This window comes from Physeter macrocephalus, chromosome 15 (assembly GCF_002837175.3).
Source record: "Physeter macrocephalus isolate SW-GA chromosome 15, ASM283717v5, whole genome shotgun sequence".
Lineage (NCBI taxonomy): Eukaryota > Metazoa > Chordata > Mammalia > Artiodactyla > Physeteridae > Physeter > Physeter macrocephalus.
The window spans coordinates 5,662-25,526 of record NC_041228.1 but is presented as its reverse complement, the minus strand read 5'-3'; the positions used below and the strand labels follow the sequence as shown (position 1 = coordinate 25,526).

Below are 19,865 nucleotides of genomic sequence, written 5' to 3'. Positions count from 1 at the left end.
CCCGGTCCGGGAAGATCCCACATGCCGCGGAGCGGCTGGGCCCGTGAGCCATGGCCACTGAGCCTGCGCGTCTGGAGCCTGTGCTCCGCAAGGGGAGAGGCCACAACAGTGAGAGGCCCACGTACCAAAAAAAAAAAAGAAAAGTTGTCTTGTACATGTTATGTTCAAGATGCCTATCAGACCTACAAGTGGAGAATGAGGGCATTTCGATCCACAAGTCCAAATTTCAGGAGAGAGGTTGAAGCTGGCTGGGTATATACTGGGAACTGTCAGCATACATATGACATTTAGAACCACAGATCTGGTGATAATTTAGGGTGACAGGTAACACGGGGTGTCACTCCCATGAAAACCTTTCCAACTGGCCTCTGATACACAGTCAGCCTCTACCCCCACAGCCTGCTCCATGCAAACAGACCCCTTAATTCAGGTAGAAATGTGCCCTTTTTCCTTGGCCCCAGCGACTTTGGCCCTAGGCCCATTTTCTGGTCTACAAGATGTTAAGGGAAGTTTGCAAAGAGGCTTCTAGAAAAGACTTTTCCTCCCTGATGATAAAAAAGAAACAGGGAGAACCACTTCTGTCTAGTGTGACCATGAGGGGAAAACCCAGGGAACCTCAGAGACACAACCCAGAACAAACCCTGCCTGCCCCGCCTTCATCACTTAAGCCTCTGTTGGGCTCTAACTGACAGCTGAACCCAAGCTTATTAATGCCCAGTTCATTTCTCTTGGGCCATCCCGGAATCTCCACCTCAGGCCACCCAGGCCAGAGGTAGCCTCTCGGTCCTCAGCCAGGGCTTGCCTTTGACAGGTCCCTGATGCTCACGGCCTTTGTGTGCTATGCACAAGTGGTCCTTCCAAATGCACTCTGCCTCCCCTTTCAGCCTCACGTGGGAGGCACTAACACTCCTGTTAGAAGCATAGGCTCTGGACTCCACCAGGCTGAGCTCCAATCTCAGATACACCACCTCCTAACGCAAGGGTCTCGAGTAAGTGACGTGTTTCTCCACAGACCATAAATGAGAACATCACCACTTACCTTAAGTGGCTATTTTGAGTTAAGTGAGAAAAATGTATAAAGTGCTTCGCACAGTGTTTGCAAACCACAAACAAAACCCAGTTAATCTTAATCATCACCAAGACAGTGTGTACTGGGCGCCCACCGAGCGAATGAATGAGCCCTGGGATTGTTCAGCGCCGGGATGTGCACTAACGTCCCTTCGCTGCACAGCCTTCGCGACTTCATCCTTTCACGGAACCTACCCCTGATGAGTGAAAGGTACTTTCTCTCATCTGAGAAAAAGAACAGGCTCGGTGCATCCCATGACCGCGCCCAAACTTCGCCTCCTCCGTGAGGCCTGGCTCGTGCCCGCCGCCCCGTCTCCGCGCCGGGGTAGCCCGGCCCCCACCCCCCGCGCGGGTTTCCGCCCGGCCCGCCCCTCAGGCCACACGAACAGGCGCTCCCCCGGCTCGGCCCAGCCCCGCGCCGTCCCGCCTGTCGCAGCGCCGCAGGCACCTCCGCGCGAGGGGAGGCGAGGACTCCCTCGGCTCCTTCGAAAAACGTAGAGGCGACCCACACACCACACCAGGGAAGGCGGACCCGCCAGGCCGGAAACGCCCGCTAGGAACTTCCGCCCCGCCGCCAGCTTACCGGCCAATCAGATCCTAGGGTTCTGTCGGCCGCTCTAGGCGGCTCAGAGGACTCTATGCCACTGACCCCCTTGGCTTGCGAAAGTCTTTAGAAGTTCGTCAGAGAGTTAGGGAGAGACACAAGAAACTCGGATCTACCCGGAGAAGGGAAAAGGATCAGAGAGGGAATAAGTGAAGATAAAATAAAATCTTTTACTTGTCTTATTCCTAAGCAAAATAAAAGGTCATTGTTTTTCAGAGTAATATTGAATATTAGTGACAGTGTGTTGGGTACTGTCGCGTGTGTAAGGTGAGTAGCAGCGGTGTCCTAGGGACAGAAGAGAGGAATCGGGACACTGGGTTACAAGTACCTGTGCTACACGTGAGGCGGCGTAGTGTTGTTGGAAGGTGGACTTACATTAGTCCTAACATATATTGCAAACTTCGAAGACAACCATTAAAATTTTTTTGAAGTATAATTGATGTGCTAAACAGGCGAAAGAATCTAATCAGATAAAATGCTCAATTAAACCGGGGAAGGCAGGAGAAGAGGGAAAGATTTTTAAAAAGAAACAAGTGTAATGAATAAAAAACAGTAACAACCATATTAATACTCACTTTAAAAGTGAATGGTCTAGATACACCAATTAAAAGACAGAACTGTCAAAGCAGATACAAAGAGTAAGACATATAACATATAATTATATGTTGTCTATAAGAAGCCCATTTTAAACACGAAGACACAGATAGATTAAAAATAAAGGGAGGAGAAAGGCATACCATGCTAGCACTAATGGAAAGAAAGTTGGAGTATCTATATCGATTTCAGACAAAGCTGACTTCAGAGCAAGTAAAATTATCAGGGACAAAAAGGGGTATTAAATATGATAAAGGGATCAAGTCTATAAGAAAACACAAGGATCCTTACCGTGTATGCACCTAACAACAGAGCATCAAAATACATGAGACAAAAACTGATAGCACAGCACATTTTTCCAACAGCATTTGCTCATTTCATGTCTTGGTGTCACATTTTTGTAATTCTCGCAATATTTCAAACCTATCATTATTATATTTGTTATGGTGATCTGCAATCAGTGATATTTGATGTTTTGACTATGACTTGCTGAAGACTCAAATGATGGTTGGCATTTTTTAGCAATGTTGTTTATTAACGTATGTGCATTGTTTTTTAGACACAATGCTATTGCACACTTAACAGACTATATTGCAGTGTAAACATACTTTTATATTCACTGGAAAACCAAAAAAATTCGTGTGACTTTTATTGCAACATCCACTTTATTGCGGTAGTCTGGAACCGAACCTGCCGTATCTCTGAGGTGTGCCTGTATATTAACTGTCACACTTTTTGTATTTTTATGCTTTTTCTTGGGGATTTCACTGTTTAAAATGGCCCTCAAGCATAGTGCTGAAGTGCTATCTAATGTCCCTAAGTGCAAGAGGGCTGTGATGTGATGCCTTTATAGAGGAAGCATGCTAGATGAACTTCATTCAGCACAAGTCATAGTGCTGTTGGCCGAGTTCAGTGTTTATGAATCAACAGTATATATTAAATAAGGTGTCTTTAAGCAGAAACACACATAAAACAAGGTTATATATTGATTGGTTGATGAAAATGTCGTGACCAGAGGCTCCGAGGAAGCTAACTCTATTTCCCCTAGGAGCAATGGTTTGTTATTCCCTAATTCAGCGTTCTCAGCTACTTTATAGAACTACCAGGGATGATGAGAATTGGCTGTATGTAAATATTTATATTTGCACATATGAAATTTATAGTATATTTTCTAAACAGGGCAGGGGAGTAGGCCAAGGAAAGACTGTGTCAGTGGAGACTAGTGTGTCTCAAGAGACAGAAAGCAGCCATGATGGCTAAGAGTGAAACGTTAGGCATGATTCCTGCAGTGGCTGTGGGGGTGCAGACAGCCAGGCACAGCTAAATGAAGACTTGCTGTTCATTTTATGAGCCTTTATTACATGCCAGGGTGGGAGGCAATGTGGAGGAGATTTGGGGACTTAGTGACATGGAGGACTAGATCGTCTATGCTTTCCTCTCTAGAGCTCTTCAAGGACCTACTGTCTGAGTCTGGGGGTTTGAACAGGTGCTAGCACTGTCAGGGAAGAAAAATGAGGTGGCTGGCTGGGCAGAGGGCAGTGGGGGCTGCAGGGGCCTGTAAGGAGAAGTGGGGGGTGAGGCTCGGAAGGCTGGCAGATCAGCAGGGCCAGAGCAGAGTGAGGTCTGGAAATAGTTGCCTCTGTATGACTTATGGGGCATGTGCTGGCTGGAAGTAAGGAGCTTGGACTTCATGCTGGAGGAAATAGAAGATTTCTAGGCAGGAGAGCAACACAGTTTCTGTTTTAGAAAGACCACTCTCACCACAGGGTGGTTCAAAAAAGACAGGAGAGAGTGAAAGTGCAGGCAGAGAGATGAGTGAGAACTCAATTGCAGTTCAGGCCAGAGATGGTGTGTGTTGGGGGGATGGGGGGATGGGGGTGGAGATTACTTAGGAGATAAACTGATTGGATTCAGTGGCTGACTGGGAATGGAGGCTGTGGAAGGGCAAGCATCTGGTGTGAGGCCTGTGCTCAGGGACACATGTCTGGGCTGAGAAGGCTCCTGTAGGAAGCAGTTTTGGGCCAAGTCATAGAGGGGTTTCACAGCCAAAGGAGGCAGGGAGAGGCCCCTTAGGGTCTGGAGTCCACTCACCACCTAAACCTCAGTCTCCCAGGACTGAAATACATCCTAACTGTGGTTGTTTTAAAATATGTCTAAAAAGTCTTTGGTCTTCCTCCAAAAAGTGAAGCAGCCTCAAAGAGAGCCTGAGCTAGAACCAACCAGCTATGCTTTTGCTAGGTTCCTGACCCTCAGAAACTATGAGATAAAGAATGTTTGTTGTTTTCAATCTGATAAGTTTTGTGGTAATTTGTTACACCTCAGTAAATAGCTAATATATTAGCTATTTACTAATATATTAGTATATATAGTATATATATATAAAAACAAAAAGTTCGTGTTTTTTTCTGTAAGATGGCTATAGTAGTGCTTAGTTTTCTTTAACTTCATTTGAAACAATTTTGTTAGATTGTATTGCGACAGCGGTCATATCAGCATACATGTAAAAAAACATCAAAATTGGTGAATTTTTGTGTAGCCATTTTATTTTACTTTTTAAAAAAATTTTAAATAAATTTATTTATTTAGGTTCTTTTTTTTGGCTGCGTTGGGTCTTCGTTGCTGTGCGTGGGCTTTCTCTAGTTGCGGCAAGCGGGAGCTACTCTTTGTTGTGGTGCATGGGCTTCTAATTGCGGTGGCTTCTCTTGTTGCGGAGCACAGGCTCTAGGTGAGCGGGCTTCAGTAGGTGTGGCACACAGGCTCAGTAGTTGTGGCTTGCAGGCTCTAGAGCGCAGGCTCAGTAGTTGTGGTGCACAGGCTTAGTTGCTCCACGGCATGTGGGATCTTCCCAGACCAGGTCTCGAACCCGTGTCCTCTGCACTGGCCGGCGGATTCTTAACGACTGTGCCACCAGGGAAGTCCCTGTGTAGCCATTTTAATATTGGAGAAGGAAGAAAAACCCCAACATTTTCAGCATATTATGCTTTATTATTTCAAGAAAGGTAAAAACGCAACTGAAATACACACACAAAATTTGTGCAGTGTATGGAAAAGATGCTGTGATGGATCGAACGTTTCCAAAGTGGTTTGCGAAGTTTTGTGCTGGAGATTTCTCGCTGGATGATGCTCCATGGTTGCGTAGACCAGTTGAGGTTGATAGCGATCAAACAGAGAACATTAATTGAGAACAATCAATGTTATACCACACGAGAGATAGCTGACATACTCAAAATATCCAAATCAAGCATTGAAAATCATTTGCACCAGCTTGGTTATGTTCATCGCTTTGATGTTTGGCTTCCACATAAGTTAGGCGGGAAAAACCTTCTTGACCGTATTTCTGCATGCAATTATCTACTTGAACATAATGAAAACGTTCCATTTTAAAAACAAATTGTGGTGGGTGATGCAAAGTGCATACTGTACAATAATGTGGAATGGAAGAGGTCGTGGGGCAAGTGAAATGAACCACGACCAACCACACCGAAGGCCAGTCTTCATCTAAAGAAGGTGATGTTGTGTATATGGTGGGATTGGAAGGGAGTCCTCTATTATGAGCTCCTTCTGGAAAATCGAACGAGTAATTCCAAGTACTGCTCCCAATTAGACGAAATGAAAGCAGCACTCATCGAAAAGCGTCTGGAATTAGTCAACAGAAAATGCATAATCTTCCATCAGGATACCACAAGACTGCATGTTTCTTTGATGACCAGGCAAAAACTGTTACAACTTCGCTGGGAAGTTCTGGTTCATCTGCCGTATTCACCAGACATTGCACCTTTGGATTTCCATTTATTTCAGTCTTTACAAAATTTTCTTAATGGAAGAAATTTCCATTCCCCAGAAGACTGTAAAAGGCACCTGGAACAGTTCTTTGCTCAAAAAGATAAGAATTTTGGGGAAGACGGAATTATGAAGTTGCCTGAAAAATGGCAGGAGGTAGTGGAACAAAACGGTGAATACGCTGTTCAATAAAGTTCTTGGTGAAGATGAAAAATGTGTCTTTTGTTTTTACTTAAAAACCTGAGGAACTTTTTCACCAACCCGGTACTAACCACTTAGATGACCAAACTCTACCTTCGGAGACCTCCCATCCCCTCGCCTCAGGAAACAACGCCGATTTCATTGACCGGAATCATCGGACAGCAGCACCTCAGACTCCTGTCCTCTCAAGCAGCACCACGCACCACTCCTGTCCTCTCAAGCAGCACCACGCATCCTGACGCCTGTGATGCGGGACAAGGAGCGGCGCGTGGTGGTCGGGCGGCCCTGGGTAGGGAGCGCGGAAGGGCAGGTAGATGGTGCCCACGTCGGGACGCCAGCAGGTGCGCGGGGTCTTCCTGTTTCTGAATCCCCTCCAGGTCCTCCCCTCCCCTGCCCCAGCCCCTCTGGGCCCTCACCACACAGCAGCATCTGGGTAAGGCCGCGTCACTCCTCGGATGGATGAATGTCCCCCAGTGCTTCCACTGCGCTTACAACAGAAGCCGCCTCCCGCTGCGGTCCAGGGCCCTGCAACTCCCCCACCTCGCCTTGCACCTCTGCTCCCGCCCTCCTTTCCGCTGCCGGACCAGCCCCTCCAGGGCTGCTACTCCTTGCAGGACTTTGCTGACCACTCGCCGCCCCGTTGGGGCCGCTGTTATTCACAGCGCCGCTCTGGGTGACAGCTTTTCATGTCTGTTTACCTGCTTTTCCCTCCCCACTAGCAGGTGAGCTTTAAGGGCACATTCCCTTGTGTAGCCGTCGTCCTTTCACCCAGAGCAGTACCTGCAACATAGTCAGTGTTGGGGAGGGTCTCACGCAGACCGCTCTCCGAACGGCCCGGGCCCCGCCCACCGCGCTCCGAAAGGCCCGGGCCCGCCCACCGCGCCGCCCGCGCCCTGCGGAACTCTCCTACGCAGACGTGTTTCGCGGGGAGCGAATTTGGCGTCGGTCCGGAAGCCCTCCTCAGGCTCTGGCTGCGGCTGCAGCGCATGGCGGTGAGTCCTGCGGTGAGGGCGCACCGGTGGCGGGGCCTTGGGCCGTTGGTACTCCTCGTGACCTTCGTACTGTCCCCCTTTCTCCAGGCTCCAGGACATCCTGCTCGGGAGACATCGGCAGCCCCAGGTACTGCCCGCGCACCCCGCAGCCCCCGGTTACCCCCGCCGCCGCTTCCCGGCGCCCCGAGTCCTTCCACTGTAAGGCCCTATCCAGTCTGTCTGCTTAGGGCACCCTACGTGCAGTGACGCCGCCTCCAGGGCCAAGAAGCAAAAGAAGAAGAAGAAAACCCGGAATGGGGCCTCTGCGGCGAATGGAGGCGGGAAGGCCACAGAAACGCCGGCCCCAGAGGAAGCCCCCCTAAGTGCGGAGGCCCAGGCAAGGGCGGGCCTTAGTCGGGAAGGGTGGAGCCTCGGGGTGCATTCTGGGTGGGAATCCGCCGGTGGGTGTAGTCTCGGATTTGCGGACTTAAAGCGGGGAGAGGATGAGACGGGGTGTTTGGGGTTCCTGTGGGATGGGGCTGGAGGCCGTGGGGTCCAGGTGCCCTCTCACAGCCACTATCCCCGATCCACCACAGGCGGAGCAGCTGGCCCGGGAACTGGCCTGGTGCGTGGAAAAGCTGGAGCTGGGGCTGAAGATGCAGAGACCCACCCCTAAGCAGAGTGAGGGGCCTGTCTGTAGAGTTGCGGAGGGCGGGGGCGGGTGAACGGTGACAGTCCTGTGGCCTGCAGGTGCTCCCAAGGGATGGAATCGTTACCTTTGCGTTAGGACAGTTGGAGGTGAGGATAGAGAAGGTTACTAGTCCTGTGTTTTCATCTGCAGAAGAGCAAGCTCTTGGGGCAATCCGAACCCTGCGCAGCCAAAGAACCCCCCTGCCCCGGAAGAGGCAGCTGATGCGCTCCTTGTTCGGGGACTACAGGGCTCAGATGGAAGCCGAGTGGTGCGTGGCCCTGCGGGCTCTCAGGACTGGTGAGGACCTGGGAACTGGTTGGTGCACACCTGCCTAGTTCAAGGGGGCGGGGAGGAAGAGCCTGGGCAGTGGAAGGAGGAAGCCCAGAGCAGTAGGGCTGGCGGGGGTAGAAGATGGCTCAGGAAAGCGTCAGGGAGCAGGGAGAGAGAAAGCCTGGATCTCAGGAGCACAGAACTTGGGCTTGGACCAGGGAGGCAGGGGCAGGAGAGTTAGTGAGTCTTTCTGAGATTCTCAAGGGGATGTGATGATGGTGTGATACTTTATAATTTTGAGAAGTAAGTCAGTTAATTTTTACAATGGGGGTAGAGTTGTATGGGCACAGTTAACATTAGCCATTATCATTCAATTCTGATACGGTCTCTCCCCTCCCTTACAGCTGCCCACTCAGTCCAGGTGCAGCCTGTAGGTGAGGCCGCCAGAAAGAAGAGCCGAAGGGTCTGCAGACATCGTCTAACAGGGAGAGCCAAGGACACCTTAGACACTCCTGATGAAGAGTTTAGGTTCAATTTCTTTTAGCCTCTTCCCCATTCTGGAACGGTCTTCCTCTGCAGTTGGTGCAGGGGTTTGTCTTGAGTGCAGAGCTTTCCCAGGAATGCTCTGTCAGACAGATGTGGGGTTGCTCTGTCCCTGGCTGGTCAGTGAATCTGGTGCCGTGACTGTTGGGCAGATGCGAGACCTGCATGTTGGGTACTGACCTGACTGTCAGACAAGCCCAGGGCCCCGTGTATAGGTTTTCAGCTGAAATGTCTCTCCTGCCAGAAGAGGGAGGTCCATTCAGAAGTTTCTACAGTAAACTGAAGTGAGTGTTAACCATGTTGTAGAAGGACTCTTTTAACAGGCTTAGGAGCAGACTAAGTAGATGTTGGTAATAAGGATTAGTGGGGAAGCTACATAGTTATACACTGGTGCTCACTTACGGAAGGATGTTTTGTCAAGTGGTGTAGAGCTCCAGGCCATTGTGTCACATTGCCGTAATAAAAGTATTCCTCATAAAAGTGGAAGAGTGAAAGCGTGTGTTAACTGTCTATATAGATGATGTGGTGTGTGGCACTGCTGGGGCCAGGCTCTCACCCCAGAGCTTGGTGTTTTGTCTATAGTGCCTTCATTCCTGAGCAGGTATCACCCCTGGGGAGCCATCGTAGCCCCGAGCAGCCCAGGCTTTGTTCTGAGGAGCAGGTAGCTTCCGGCCCTAAGAATCCCAGCCAGACACCAGCATTGAGTCTCAGCGGACAGGCTCTGATGTCAGCTGCTCCAGGTGATAGTCCCAGGCCTTCTGCGTTAAGTTGGGTTTTCAAGGGGGCTTCATCCTCTTCAGTGGTTGTGATGCCATCTTTGGTGGTGTCTCCCAAACTTGCAGACTAGACTAGATAGATACCTGGAGCCCACCTGCCTACTCAACATCTCTATTTTGCTGTTTCACAGGCATTTCAAACTTGACGTGTCCAAAACATCCGATTAGTCCCTAAATCTCCATTTGTTTTCTGCTTTTCAGTGAATGGCACTACTGCCCAACTAGTTGATCTGGCCAAAACTCTGTGTCCCCTCTGCAAAAGGGGTTCGTGGGTCCGATTCCAACGTGTGTGTGTGTTTTGTGTCGAGTGTCCCTGACACCAACAGCAATTCCTGGATGTCAGCAGCGTGTCCAAGAATGCAACTCAATTCTGACACTGTCTACCCAGAGATGGAATCGGATTCCACAGGAAAAGCGCTCAGTCCCACAAGACCCCCCTCCACTTCACATGCCAGTCACGAGTCCTATAGTTGTTCCCTATACTTCTGACCAACTGGCTATAAATCAGGTTCCTGTGACCCCCTTCTTGGGTTCAGTTAACTTGCTATAATGAATACCAGAACTCAGGAAATCTTGTTCGCTCACTAGATGACCAATTTATTACTAGGATATGAATAAAAGCCAGATACATAGCACCAGGCACGGGGAAAGGCGTGGAACTCTCCTTCGGTCTCTGTGTTCACCACCCGGAAGCTCTCTAAACCCCGTCCTTCTTTTGTATTTTATGGAGTCTTCCTTACATAGACATTATTGATTCAACTTTTAGCCCTCCGCTCCCCAGAGGTGGGAAGTTTTAACCCTCTAATCACATGCTTACTTCCGCCAGCCAGCCTCCATCTTTGGTCGGAATTCGAAAATCACCTTCCCTGAAGTGTTTTCAGGAACTGAGGACAAGAGACCAAATAGCCTATCACCATTGTTCCTCAGGAAATTCCAAGGGTCTTTTGGAGCAGTGAGCCAGAAACTGGATGAAGACCAAATACATGTGAGAAATAAATATTTTGATCATTTGAATGAGCATATATATATATATATATATATATATATATTTCTTACAGATCATGGTATTGTGTCGTCTATTGCCCTTTCTCCCCCACACGTGTTCAGTACTTGAGCTGGTATGAGCTCTGTCTTCAAAATCAGTCTCAGATCCTCCATGCTTTCTTCGTCTTCTCTGCTAAGCATTCTCATCCTGGCCACATCTCACCCTGAATGCTACATGATCCTCCAGGTGTGAGTCCCCTCTGACAGCCGCTCTTGCCGCCTGTCTGTTCACCAGCTCGAGTGTTCGTCTTCCATGTGAGTTGGGTTCTGTTCCTCTGACCCAGTGACTTGATCGTACCTAGGATACCATACGAAGGCTGGTGGATGAGGGCCTACACAGGGCCTGCACACGTCTAGGCTCCTGAGCCCTGTCTGATGCGCTCCCTCCCCGCCACCCCGTTCCTGCCTTGCTGGCTTCCTGTCTGCTCCTGAGGTGACCAGCTCAGTGTGTTGAAAGGTCTTCAGTTCTGCTGCTCCCTTTGCCTGATGGCTCTTCCTTCAGATCTTAGCAGGACTGGCCTCTGGGAGAGTAAATGGTTTTGATGGAGATGTAGCTCCACCCTGTCACTCCTCAGTTTGAGCTGGGGAGGGGGTCACAGAGGTGAGCAGCTCTGAGGGGCAGCACGGCAGGTTCCATGGAGAGTCCACCTGCAGCAGGTCCTGGACTTTGGGAAACACGGGACAAGGAAACAGGGCGCATTTGGAGACCAGAGATACGGGGGACTGCCTGGCCTCTGGGTGGGCAGTCAGCTAGGCCGCCCTCTCCAGTCTTGGATCATCTGTCTCCTTGGGATGCCCCTCCTTTGGCCTGTGCGCAGTGGTGGTCTTGGCGGGGTTCCCTCTGTGACTTTGTGTTGCGCAGCTACAGCTAAGTCACATCTCTTCCCCTGTGCTCTGTTCGGCCATCTGCACGTGGGGCAGGTGGAGGTAGTGGTGGGCGAAGTGAACTGGAGGCCCTCACCCACCTGCCATGCTCTTCAGCATGTTCTGGCCTGTGCAGCAGGCCCTGGTGTGGGGTGGGGGTCTCAGGCCGACACCAGCTCCGCGGCTCAGTGGCTCACCTGCAGATCCTCCACGTGGCCTTTGCCCTCTGTGTGAGCTACACCCACACGTCTGACATAAACCACTGGACGATGTCCTGGTCTGACCCCTGCAGGGGTGCTGGTGTCCAGCCACACTGTGAGGCCCCCGACCCCCCCCAGTTGCCCAGTGACCCCACTCGGGGACCCTGTTTCTTTTGCTAGTCCCTCCTTTCCTGGGGCCCCTCTCATCCTCCCCTCCTTCCTGCTCCAAGAAGGCAGTCTGCCCCACCCCTCTCTTCCCCCGGTGTCCCCCGCCCCGCCCCAGGCCCTACCCTTCTCACTGCTCCCCATACTTAGTACCTGTGCACTCTTGGGCCTCTTCACCCCACTCTCTACCTAGTGTCCCACTCCTGCTCCTTCTGGAGACATCTGCCTCCTACCTTTAAGAAACCCGTCGTCCACCTGCCCCTGCCCCCACCCCCAGGTTCCGGGTCCCCATCCAGTCAGCTCTCTCGCCCCCTTCTAGATCAGCTATATCTTGGACTTCTTTAATCCTGCCTGGAGGAGGAGGCGCTGGGCTGGAAACCCTGCCTGTCCCTGCACTGGCCCCGGGCAGTGCTGACCACAATTGTGCTGCCTGGTCTCTCCCTCCTGCCGCTTGGAGCCACCCAGGCAGGGCCCACCCATGAATCCAGTTGAGGTTCAGTCTGTGGGTCACTGTGTCTGTGGTCCTGGCAGGACCCTCGCCTGGCATGGCGGCGAGGACTCTGGACAGGCTCTAGGTGTCCTGAGCTGGTGGCAGCAGTATGCTGGCTCCACTGCTCCCACATCCCTCTGTGCACTGGACCAGGGCTCTGGGGGCGCCTGGGGCAGCCTTGAGCATTGTAGGAGAGACCCTGTCCTCATAGCTCACTGAGTACCCCCTTTTTTGTGGAGTTAGGGAAGGGGCCAAGAGGTCAGAATGGATGCAGTTTTGTAAAATGTTATGTATATGTTGGTTTTTAGTAAAATAGACCATTTGTTTTTCCTACAAAATTTTATCAGCACTTGCTGTATTCCCTATGGCCTGTTCTGAGGACTGTGTTCCTTCCAGCACAGGGAGGCCCTCCCCCTTACTTTGAGTCCTGTTGTCTCCTGAAAAATGGAGGTGTGTCCCTCACCCTCTGGATGCCTGGACAGGTTTGGCTCAGGGATACGCATTCTGCCCCTGAGATTTCAGAGCCCCGGCTATGTCCACCTGCAGCTACACATACCTTGGTATCCTGGGATCCCAGCCTAGTTTGTCTGCTTGCTGTGCCCCCATGGAACTCACCAAAAGCTGATCCCCGCCTAAAGTCTTGCCCTTCCAGTCCTGGGCCCCAGCTGCCCACTCCCCTCTGGTCATGTGGACCTGACACCTGGGGAGCTTCAGAAACAGGTGACACCCAGACACTCTCCTGTTGTTTTCCTTCGAAAGGGCTGCTAGCTTCTCACTCACCATTCACAATAATGAACGCTGGAAGAGAAGATCTAAAGCTGTAAACTAACCTCTAGAAATGCTGGGAAAAAAGGGAGAAAACGTGTTCAAGACTGGAGTGTGGGGAAGATTTGCAGAATTTTATAATTCATTCCACACGCTGGGAAGAATATATCTAAAATGACATTCAAGCCTTTGAAACTGATAACTGAGGGGCTGACATTCCTGAAGGAATTGCTGAACACACAGAGCTTACTTTCTTCAATAAGAGGGTAAGTAGTAAATCTAGCTTTAGTTAGGATAAGAGGCAGGACATTAGCTAGGGACAGTGTCAGGTTAAGGGCTAGGGATAGTGTCAGGAAATGAGCTAGGGATAGTGTCAAGACCTTAGTTATTGAGACATCAAGGCCTTATTTAGTACCAGCGTCAGGGCCTCAGATAGTACCAGCATCAGGGCTAGAGGTAGGGACAGAATCAGAGCCTGAGTTAACGAGAGTGACAGGCTTTGAGTCAGGGATTTCGTCAGGGCCTGAGTTAGGGACAACGTCCCTAACAATAGACAGGTCTCACCCTTGCTTCTCCACCTGCATCTTACAGAGGTGGAAAGTACGAACTGCAGCCCAGCAAGCCAGGGACCCAGGCAATCCTGAAACTGCTAAGTCACCTGTGTTGATTCCAGCCAGCTTTTAGTAAGTAAATCTGTGATTCTTGTAAGAAGAGATTTCTGAAGATGTGTACCTTCTACAGAATTCACATTTAGTGAGGGGCACGTGAAAAGGTATACACAGTTTTAATTTTTTCATTTTACTAATAGCGTATCTTAATGATTGAAAAATAGGCATTTCGGGCTTCCCTGGTGGCGCAGTGGTTGAGGGTCCGCCTGCCGATGCAGGGGACGCTGGCTCGTGCCCCGGTCCGGGAAGATCCCACATGCCGCAGAGTGGCTAGGCCCGTGAGCCATGGCTGCTGAGCCTGCGCGTCCAGAGCCTGTGCTCTGCAACGGGAGAGGCCACAACAGTGAGAGGCCCGCGTAACGCAAAAAAAAAAAAAAAGAAAAAGAAAAAAAAAAAGAAAAATAGACATTCCTGTAAATACAAAGAAAACCAGAAAGTACTCATACTTTATACATGTAGTGTTCACGATCTAATGGGCCTGCTTTGCCTTCCCCTCTCTCGTCTATCTGAGCCTCCACGATGGACAGGACTCACTTGGTATAGGTGACGCGGGGTCGAGCTGGACCGTTGGTTTTCTGATCCGCCTCTGCTTCCTCTCCGCATCCTGGACTCTAAAGAAGATGAATGAAATGTCTGCTCTGGTTGCTGACTGTTTTATCTCCAACTTAACCTCAGTCTGTGGTTGTGGAGGGCCTCAAAAGTCAGGAAGGTCCCCCAGCCGCCAACATGGGGAGGGTGGGGCTGGACCCAGGTTCCAGCCCAGCCCTGACACGCAGTGCGCTCAGTGGGACACGTTGGCATGTATGCAAGGCTGTGGCGCTGCCAGCCCCCATATGCTGCCTTCTTGAGGGCTGGCGGTGCCCTTCAGGACGGGCTGCATCCTTCGTCCCATTTGAGTGGGCAGTAGTAAATAATAAAATCTCAGAATATCCTTATCTAATGGGCCTGCTTCGCCTTCCCCTCTCTCGTCTATCTGAGCCTCCACGATGGACAGGACTCACCTGGTACAAGTGACGCGGGGTGGAGCTGGACCGTTGGTTTTCTGATCCGCCTCTGCTTCCTCTCCGCATCCTGGACTCTAAAGAAGATGAATGAAATGTCTGCTCTGGTTGCTGACTGTTTTATCTCCAACTTAACCTCAGTCTGTGGTTGTGGAGGGCCTCAAAAGTCAGGAAGGTCCCCCAGCCGCCAACATGGGGAGGGTGGGGCTGGACCCAGTTTCCAGCCCAGCCCTGACACGCAGTGCGCTCAGTGGGACACGTTGGCATGTATGCAAGGCTGTGGCGCTGCCAGCCCCCATATGCTGCCTTCTTGAGGGCTGGCGGTGCCCTTCAGGACGGGCTGCATCCTTCGTCCCATTTGAGTGGGCAGTAGTAAATAATAAAATCTCAGAATATCCTTTGACTTCTGACCATCCAGGCAGGCATCTGTGCTCCTCCAGCTCAGGCCTGCCTGGGCCCTGTCAAGCCCCTGTGGCCACTCACTGAGCTGACCTTGCTGCTGGGCAATTGAACAGCTACCTGGGCAGCGTAGACGGCCCCTGGGGATGTTTCAGTTCCCTACATCCACGTGATTGAGAAAAGGGCCTCCGCCCTCAGCCTCCCAGCCTCCCAGCCTTCCGAGAGGAAATAACCCTCCAGACGCTGAGTGTGGCCCTGGCCACAACCAGCATACAGCAGACCGTGGCCCTGCAATCCTCTGGCCTTCGGGTTGTTGCAAACCGTTGACATTCATACTCATTAAAAATCAAAGGTATGGGAGCAAGTGGCTTCCCAACTGGTGTTTTCCCTCTGAGGCCACGTGGTCTCCAGGAGCCATGTGCATCCCGGGCCTAGTCCCTGTGGCCTCCGGAAAGCCAGCCAACTGTGGATTCCACGGTATAGAATAATCCTTGAGACACTGCTCTGTTGAGTAACAGTTTCCTTACCACCTACCATTTGGTTTCTGTTCTCTGTAAAGGAGAGCACAGAGACAGGAAAATGAGCAAATGTATTCTGTGGAGATGGGTGATTAATATAGACAGAGGGCAGATGTGACTCCTGGGCTCCCACCTCCCAGGGACACGAATGAAGTCTGTGTGCCTTTTGAGGCACACAGGCAATCGGGGCCAGCCTCTGATGTGAGGCCCCGATGCCCAAAGCAAGAGTCTTGAGTTTACCACCAACAGCAAAGTTGCTGTTTTAGCAAGTGGAAGAGCTTCCTGCCATCAAGGGAGGACAGCAAGACCCCTGGATGGGTGACCACAGCCCCTGACCTTAACCGAACCTCTTCCTTTCTATGAAAATGGACATTGAGTGGGTGTCTCCTGGAGTTTCTGGAAGTCCTGGATGCAGCGAGAGAGACTGTTCCTGTGAATGGGGCCACCCAAAGGCATTTAGCAGGATAAAGGATTGGAGGGAGACCAGACCACACTGCAAGAGAGTGAGCCACCAGAACTGCCAGGTCCAAATCCACTCTTAAACCTGTCTCTTGCAGTTATTAATTTATTTATATCATTAAAAAATGATTTATTTTACTTTAGTAAGTGTGTCCAGTCCACTGGAATCACAAAAGTCATAGCTGATAACATCAGAACCAATAATCCCTGAGACTCCCTTGGGTGCCCTACTGGATGGGGCGTGGCTGGGCGAGATGAAGACACTGAGTGCCGTCAGAACTTAGGGGAACTGCCAGATTGCTCTGTCTCATTCCTTCCCTGTCCCAGGAGAGTGAAATCCCGGAACAATGAAAGGAGAAGCAAAATGGGGAAGAGGTCTTTTGGTGGCTAACTGTTCTGTTTGTATTTTCCTTTGTTACGTTCCATTTTGTTAATGTGTGTTTTTACTAGGAAGTTACCCATTTCGTCTAGATTTCTAGTGTGATGCAATGTTTCTCATTCTAGTTTTCAACCGAATTGTCACAATTAATGATAAAATATCAATACCTTATTATTAACTGACATCCATATTTCACTTGGGTTTCCTTCATTCTAACTTTTTCTCTTCCAGGATGCCATCCAGGGTATCATGTGACATTTAGTCATCATGTCTGTTTAGGCTTTTCTGGGCTTTCACAGTTTCTGAGACTCTCCTTGTTTTGATGACCTTGACATTGGTGAGGAGTACTGGTCAGGTATTTTGTTGACTGTCCCTTATTGGAATTTACTTGGTGTTTTTCTCAGGATTAGGCTTGAGTTATGGGTGTTGACTAAGCAGACCACAGAGGTAAAGTGCTTTCTCATCACTTTATATCAAGGGAACAGGCTCTCAAGGCAACTTATCACTGTTACTATTAACTTTGGTCACCTGGCTGAGGTAGTTTGTCAGATTTCCCCACAATGAAGTTAAGTTTTTCCCATTTCCGTACTGTGTCTTCCTTAGGAGGAAGCTGCTTTGGGAACCAGCACTTACGGAGACAGGAGTTAGCTCCACCTCCACAATCCATGGATGGCTGAGTGTCCACATCAATTATTTGGACTTCCACATAGGAGATTTCTATTCAACCCTATTCATTAAAACAAACAAACAAACAAACAAAACCCTGTGCAGTTACTTATTTTTACCAGCATGGACACCTGTGGATAGTATTTTTTGTTTTGCTTTGTTTTTTTAACTTTTTGTTATAATCCAGCAGTCCAGATTTTGTTGCTAAGTTCATTCCTACTTTGGCTATTGAGAGCTCTTTCCATTGGTTCCTGTTTTCCTTTGACATCATTCCATCCTGTGGATTTTTTTTCTTGGTACTTCCTTATTTTCTGATATAAGATTCAAGATTGTCCTGGCTCATATATTTACTGTGTCAGTCCTAGTGTCAGCCATTATTTCAAAGAGCTCTGGTTCCTTTCACTAGAGAATGTTATTAAAAAGTTACATATAGGAGCTAAAAGTGCTCAGCTGATAATGCAAGGAAATATATGCATGTATTCCCACCTCTGTGTATTGTTGGGTCTCAGGGAGGGCTGCTCCACAGTGGCACATCGATTATTTTGAATTACAGTTCCTTAATAAATGGCTGATGCAAGAGGGACACTCTGACTGTCTTCTTGAAAGCAGGAAATACGTCTCTCATGTGAAAGGTACAGAAGCCTGCATGAACAACCCTTGGTGCTTTAATTTACTGCCCCAAGCCCAAACTCTGTTTAGATTCTTCACTAATTGAGTATCCCAAGCTAAGTTTCTTAGGCCTGTAAGTTCCTCATAACTTTATTCTGTGATGAAATTAAGCCTCACTTTCTGTTATAGTTGGGGAGGGATCTGTAAAGCACCTTGGTTTTTAAAGCAAAGGTTTGTTACGGGAACAAAATGTCCCCCCCAAATGGGCTGAAGCTCAAGATGTCTCTGTCCCCTTCATGTGATACTTCAGGGCAGGTGGGTGTTGGGGCCCAGGCTCTGTCCTCCTTGTTTCTCTTCCCTGCTTTTAGGTGGAGGGCTCCAACCAGCAGGGGATTGGGTGACCACATGGCACCATGCCCTCCATCCTAGGACACAGGCTGGCCAAGGCCCTCACCACCTCCACCACTTCCCCTTCGAGCTGCAATGGGTGGGAAAGCTGGGAGGTGCAGGGTGGCTGTGAACAGGAAAAAGGGACATGGGTTCTGGTGGGCAGCTGGGCGGCTCTGCTGTGGCAGGGCCACCCGGAAGCTAGCGCACAGTCTCTGGGTCCTGTGAAACATGATTACGCATCGGCATGCAGTCTTTGATGCTTTGTGGTTGTGGAAATCCTATAGGAGGTGGTTCAGAGCAGATTAAAGTAATGCTCTCAGTGGAGGTGGTGAAGCCAAAGGTCTGCGCTTCAGACTGAAGGTGCTAATGTGGATGTATATACAGGACAAAGCCATCTCGTGTGAATGTAGATCAGGCTCGTTTAAGATCAGTGCAGTCGTGTTATGCCTAAAATCTCATATCTTGTGCCTCTCCTCGGGGACACCTTCCTCAGTTCCTGAGGCTCCTGTAACTCACATACAGGGGAATGGAAAGAGGGCTGTCTAGTGTGAGACCTTCTTTACCCTGTGTGTGAGTCTGCTTGGGGCTGCCATAACAAATACCACAGACCGGGCAGCTTGAACAACAGAACTACCTCCTAGTCCTGGATGCTGTCTGAGATCAAGGTGTCTGCAGGCTGGTTTCTCCTTGAGGCTTCTCTCCTTGGCGTGTGGACAGCCATCTTCTCACATGATCTTCTGTGTCCTAATCTCTTCTTGTAGGACATCAGTCTTATTGGATTAGGATCCACCCTAGTGACCTCATTTTACCTTCATCATCTCTTTAAAAACCCCACCTCCAAATACAGTTGCATCCTGGTGTCCTGGGTGCTAGGGATTCAGCATGTGAATTTTGGGGGACACAACTGAACCCACAGCATCCTGCTTAGGAACTAACATATGCCTCGGTCCTTCCTTCCCTCAAGTCCCATGGGGATCATGCAATAGCTCAGGGAGAGGCCACTCATGCAGTGTTTGTGTCCCAGCTGGGGAACCCTTCTCTTTTTGATCAGGCAGCAGCAGTGCCAGCCCCATCCTGAGGCGAGCAGTTCTGGGGTTTCGTGCCATCTCACCTGGCCTGCTGAGGTGCTCAGTATCAGGAAACCCAAGAGCCACGAGCCTAGTAGGGATGCCGGGGTCTCTCAGGGCCTTGGCAGATGTCTCTCCCAGCAGATACTCCAGCAAAAGTGGGGAAACATTTGGGGGATTACATGTGGGAGAGAGTCACAGTCTCGTTTATGCTTCAGAAAGACCATGTTTGGGTGGGATGTGAGACGCACAGTGGGGCAGGGAGCTTTGTCAGAGCCTGATGGAGGAACCAGGCACAAGATCGGGCTTGGGCCAGGGCTGTGGGCGTAGAGGGGAATTAGTGTGAATTTGGAGGAGGGGGTCACAGGGTATGAGATCAGCTGGTGCACAATTCTCTGGTTGGTTGATGGTGAGCTAACAGGGTGGTGAACAGTATCAATCCTTAGGTGCCAGTAGGTCTGGGGGCTCTTGATCATCAAGTACAGTAGTTAATGTCTTCTATCTGGTAGAAATCTGTAAAACAACTCAGGAAGCATGAATCAGATACTGTTATCCAGGTACTTCAGAGAGGAGCTGCGGCAGAGGATGTGGGGGAGGGCTCTGTCCTGGGAAGGCCCCATAGGGTCCTGCTCGGTTACACCCAGTCCCTGGGCTCAGCAACCTGGGAAGGTGGGGCTGCTCCT

The 19,865-nt window shown here is 50.1% G+C and overlaps 2 protein-coding genes across 10 annotated transcripts in view; one reads left to right on the top strand and one right to left on the bottom strand.

Moving 5' to 3' along the window:
- LOC102988676 (zinc finger protein 252-like) overlaps window positions 1–1,604 on the bottom strand; it is a 19,936-nt gene extending 18,332 nt beyond the window's left edge. For 7 of the 9 annotated variants that reach the window (XR_003683406.2, XR_008619459.1, XR_008619460.1 and 4 more), the window contains exon 1: window positions 1,517–1,604. The gene's annotated coding sequence lies outside the window, so the exon portion shown is untranslated. Of the gene's footprint in view, window positions 1–1,263; window positions 1,381–1,455 lie in introns of those variants that run through there. The other 2 variants (XM_028500501.1, XM_028500500.2) reach the window with 2 other exon arrangements.
- A 5,472-nt stretch (window positions 1,605–7,076) lies between these two features.
- Window positions 7,077–10,459, top strand: C15H8orf33 (chromosome 15 C8orf33 homolog). The gene is made up of 6 exons (XM_007104702.4): window positions 7,077–7,239; window positions 7,327–7,366; window positions 7,467–7,615; window positions 7,815–7,899; window positions 8,060–8,206; window positions 8,584–10,459. The coding sequence occupies exons 1-6, from the start codon at window positions 7,234–7,236 to the stop codon at window positions 8,721–8,723; spliced, it is 567 nt and encodes a 188-aa protein (XP_007104764.1). The 5' UTR covers window positions 7,077–7,233; the 3' UTR covers window positions 8,724–10,459.
- The last annotated feature ends 9,406 nt before the right edge of the window (window positions 10,460–19,865 follow it).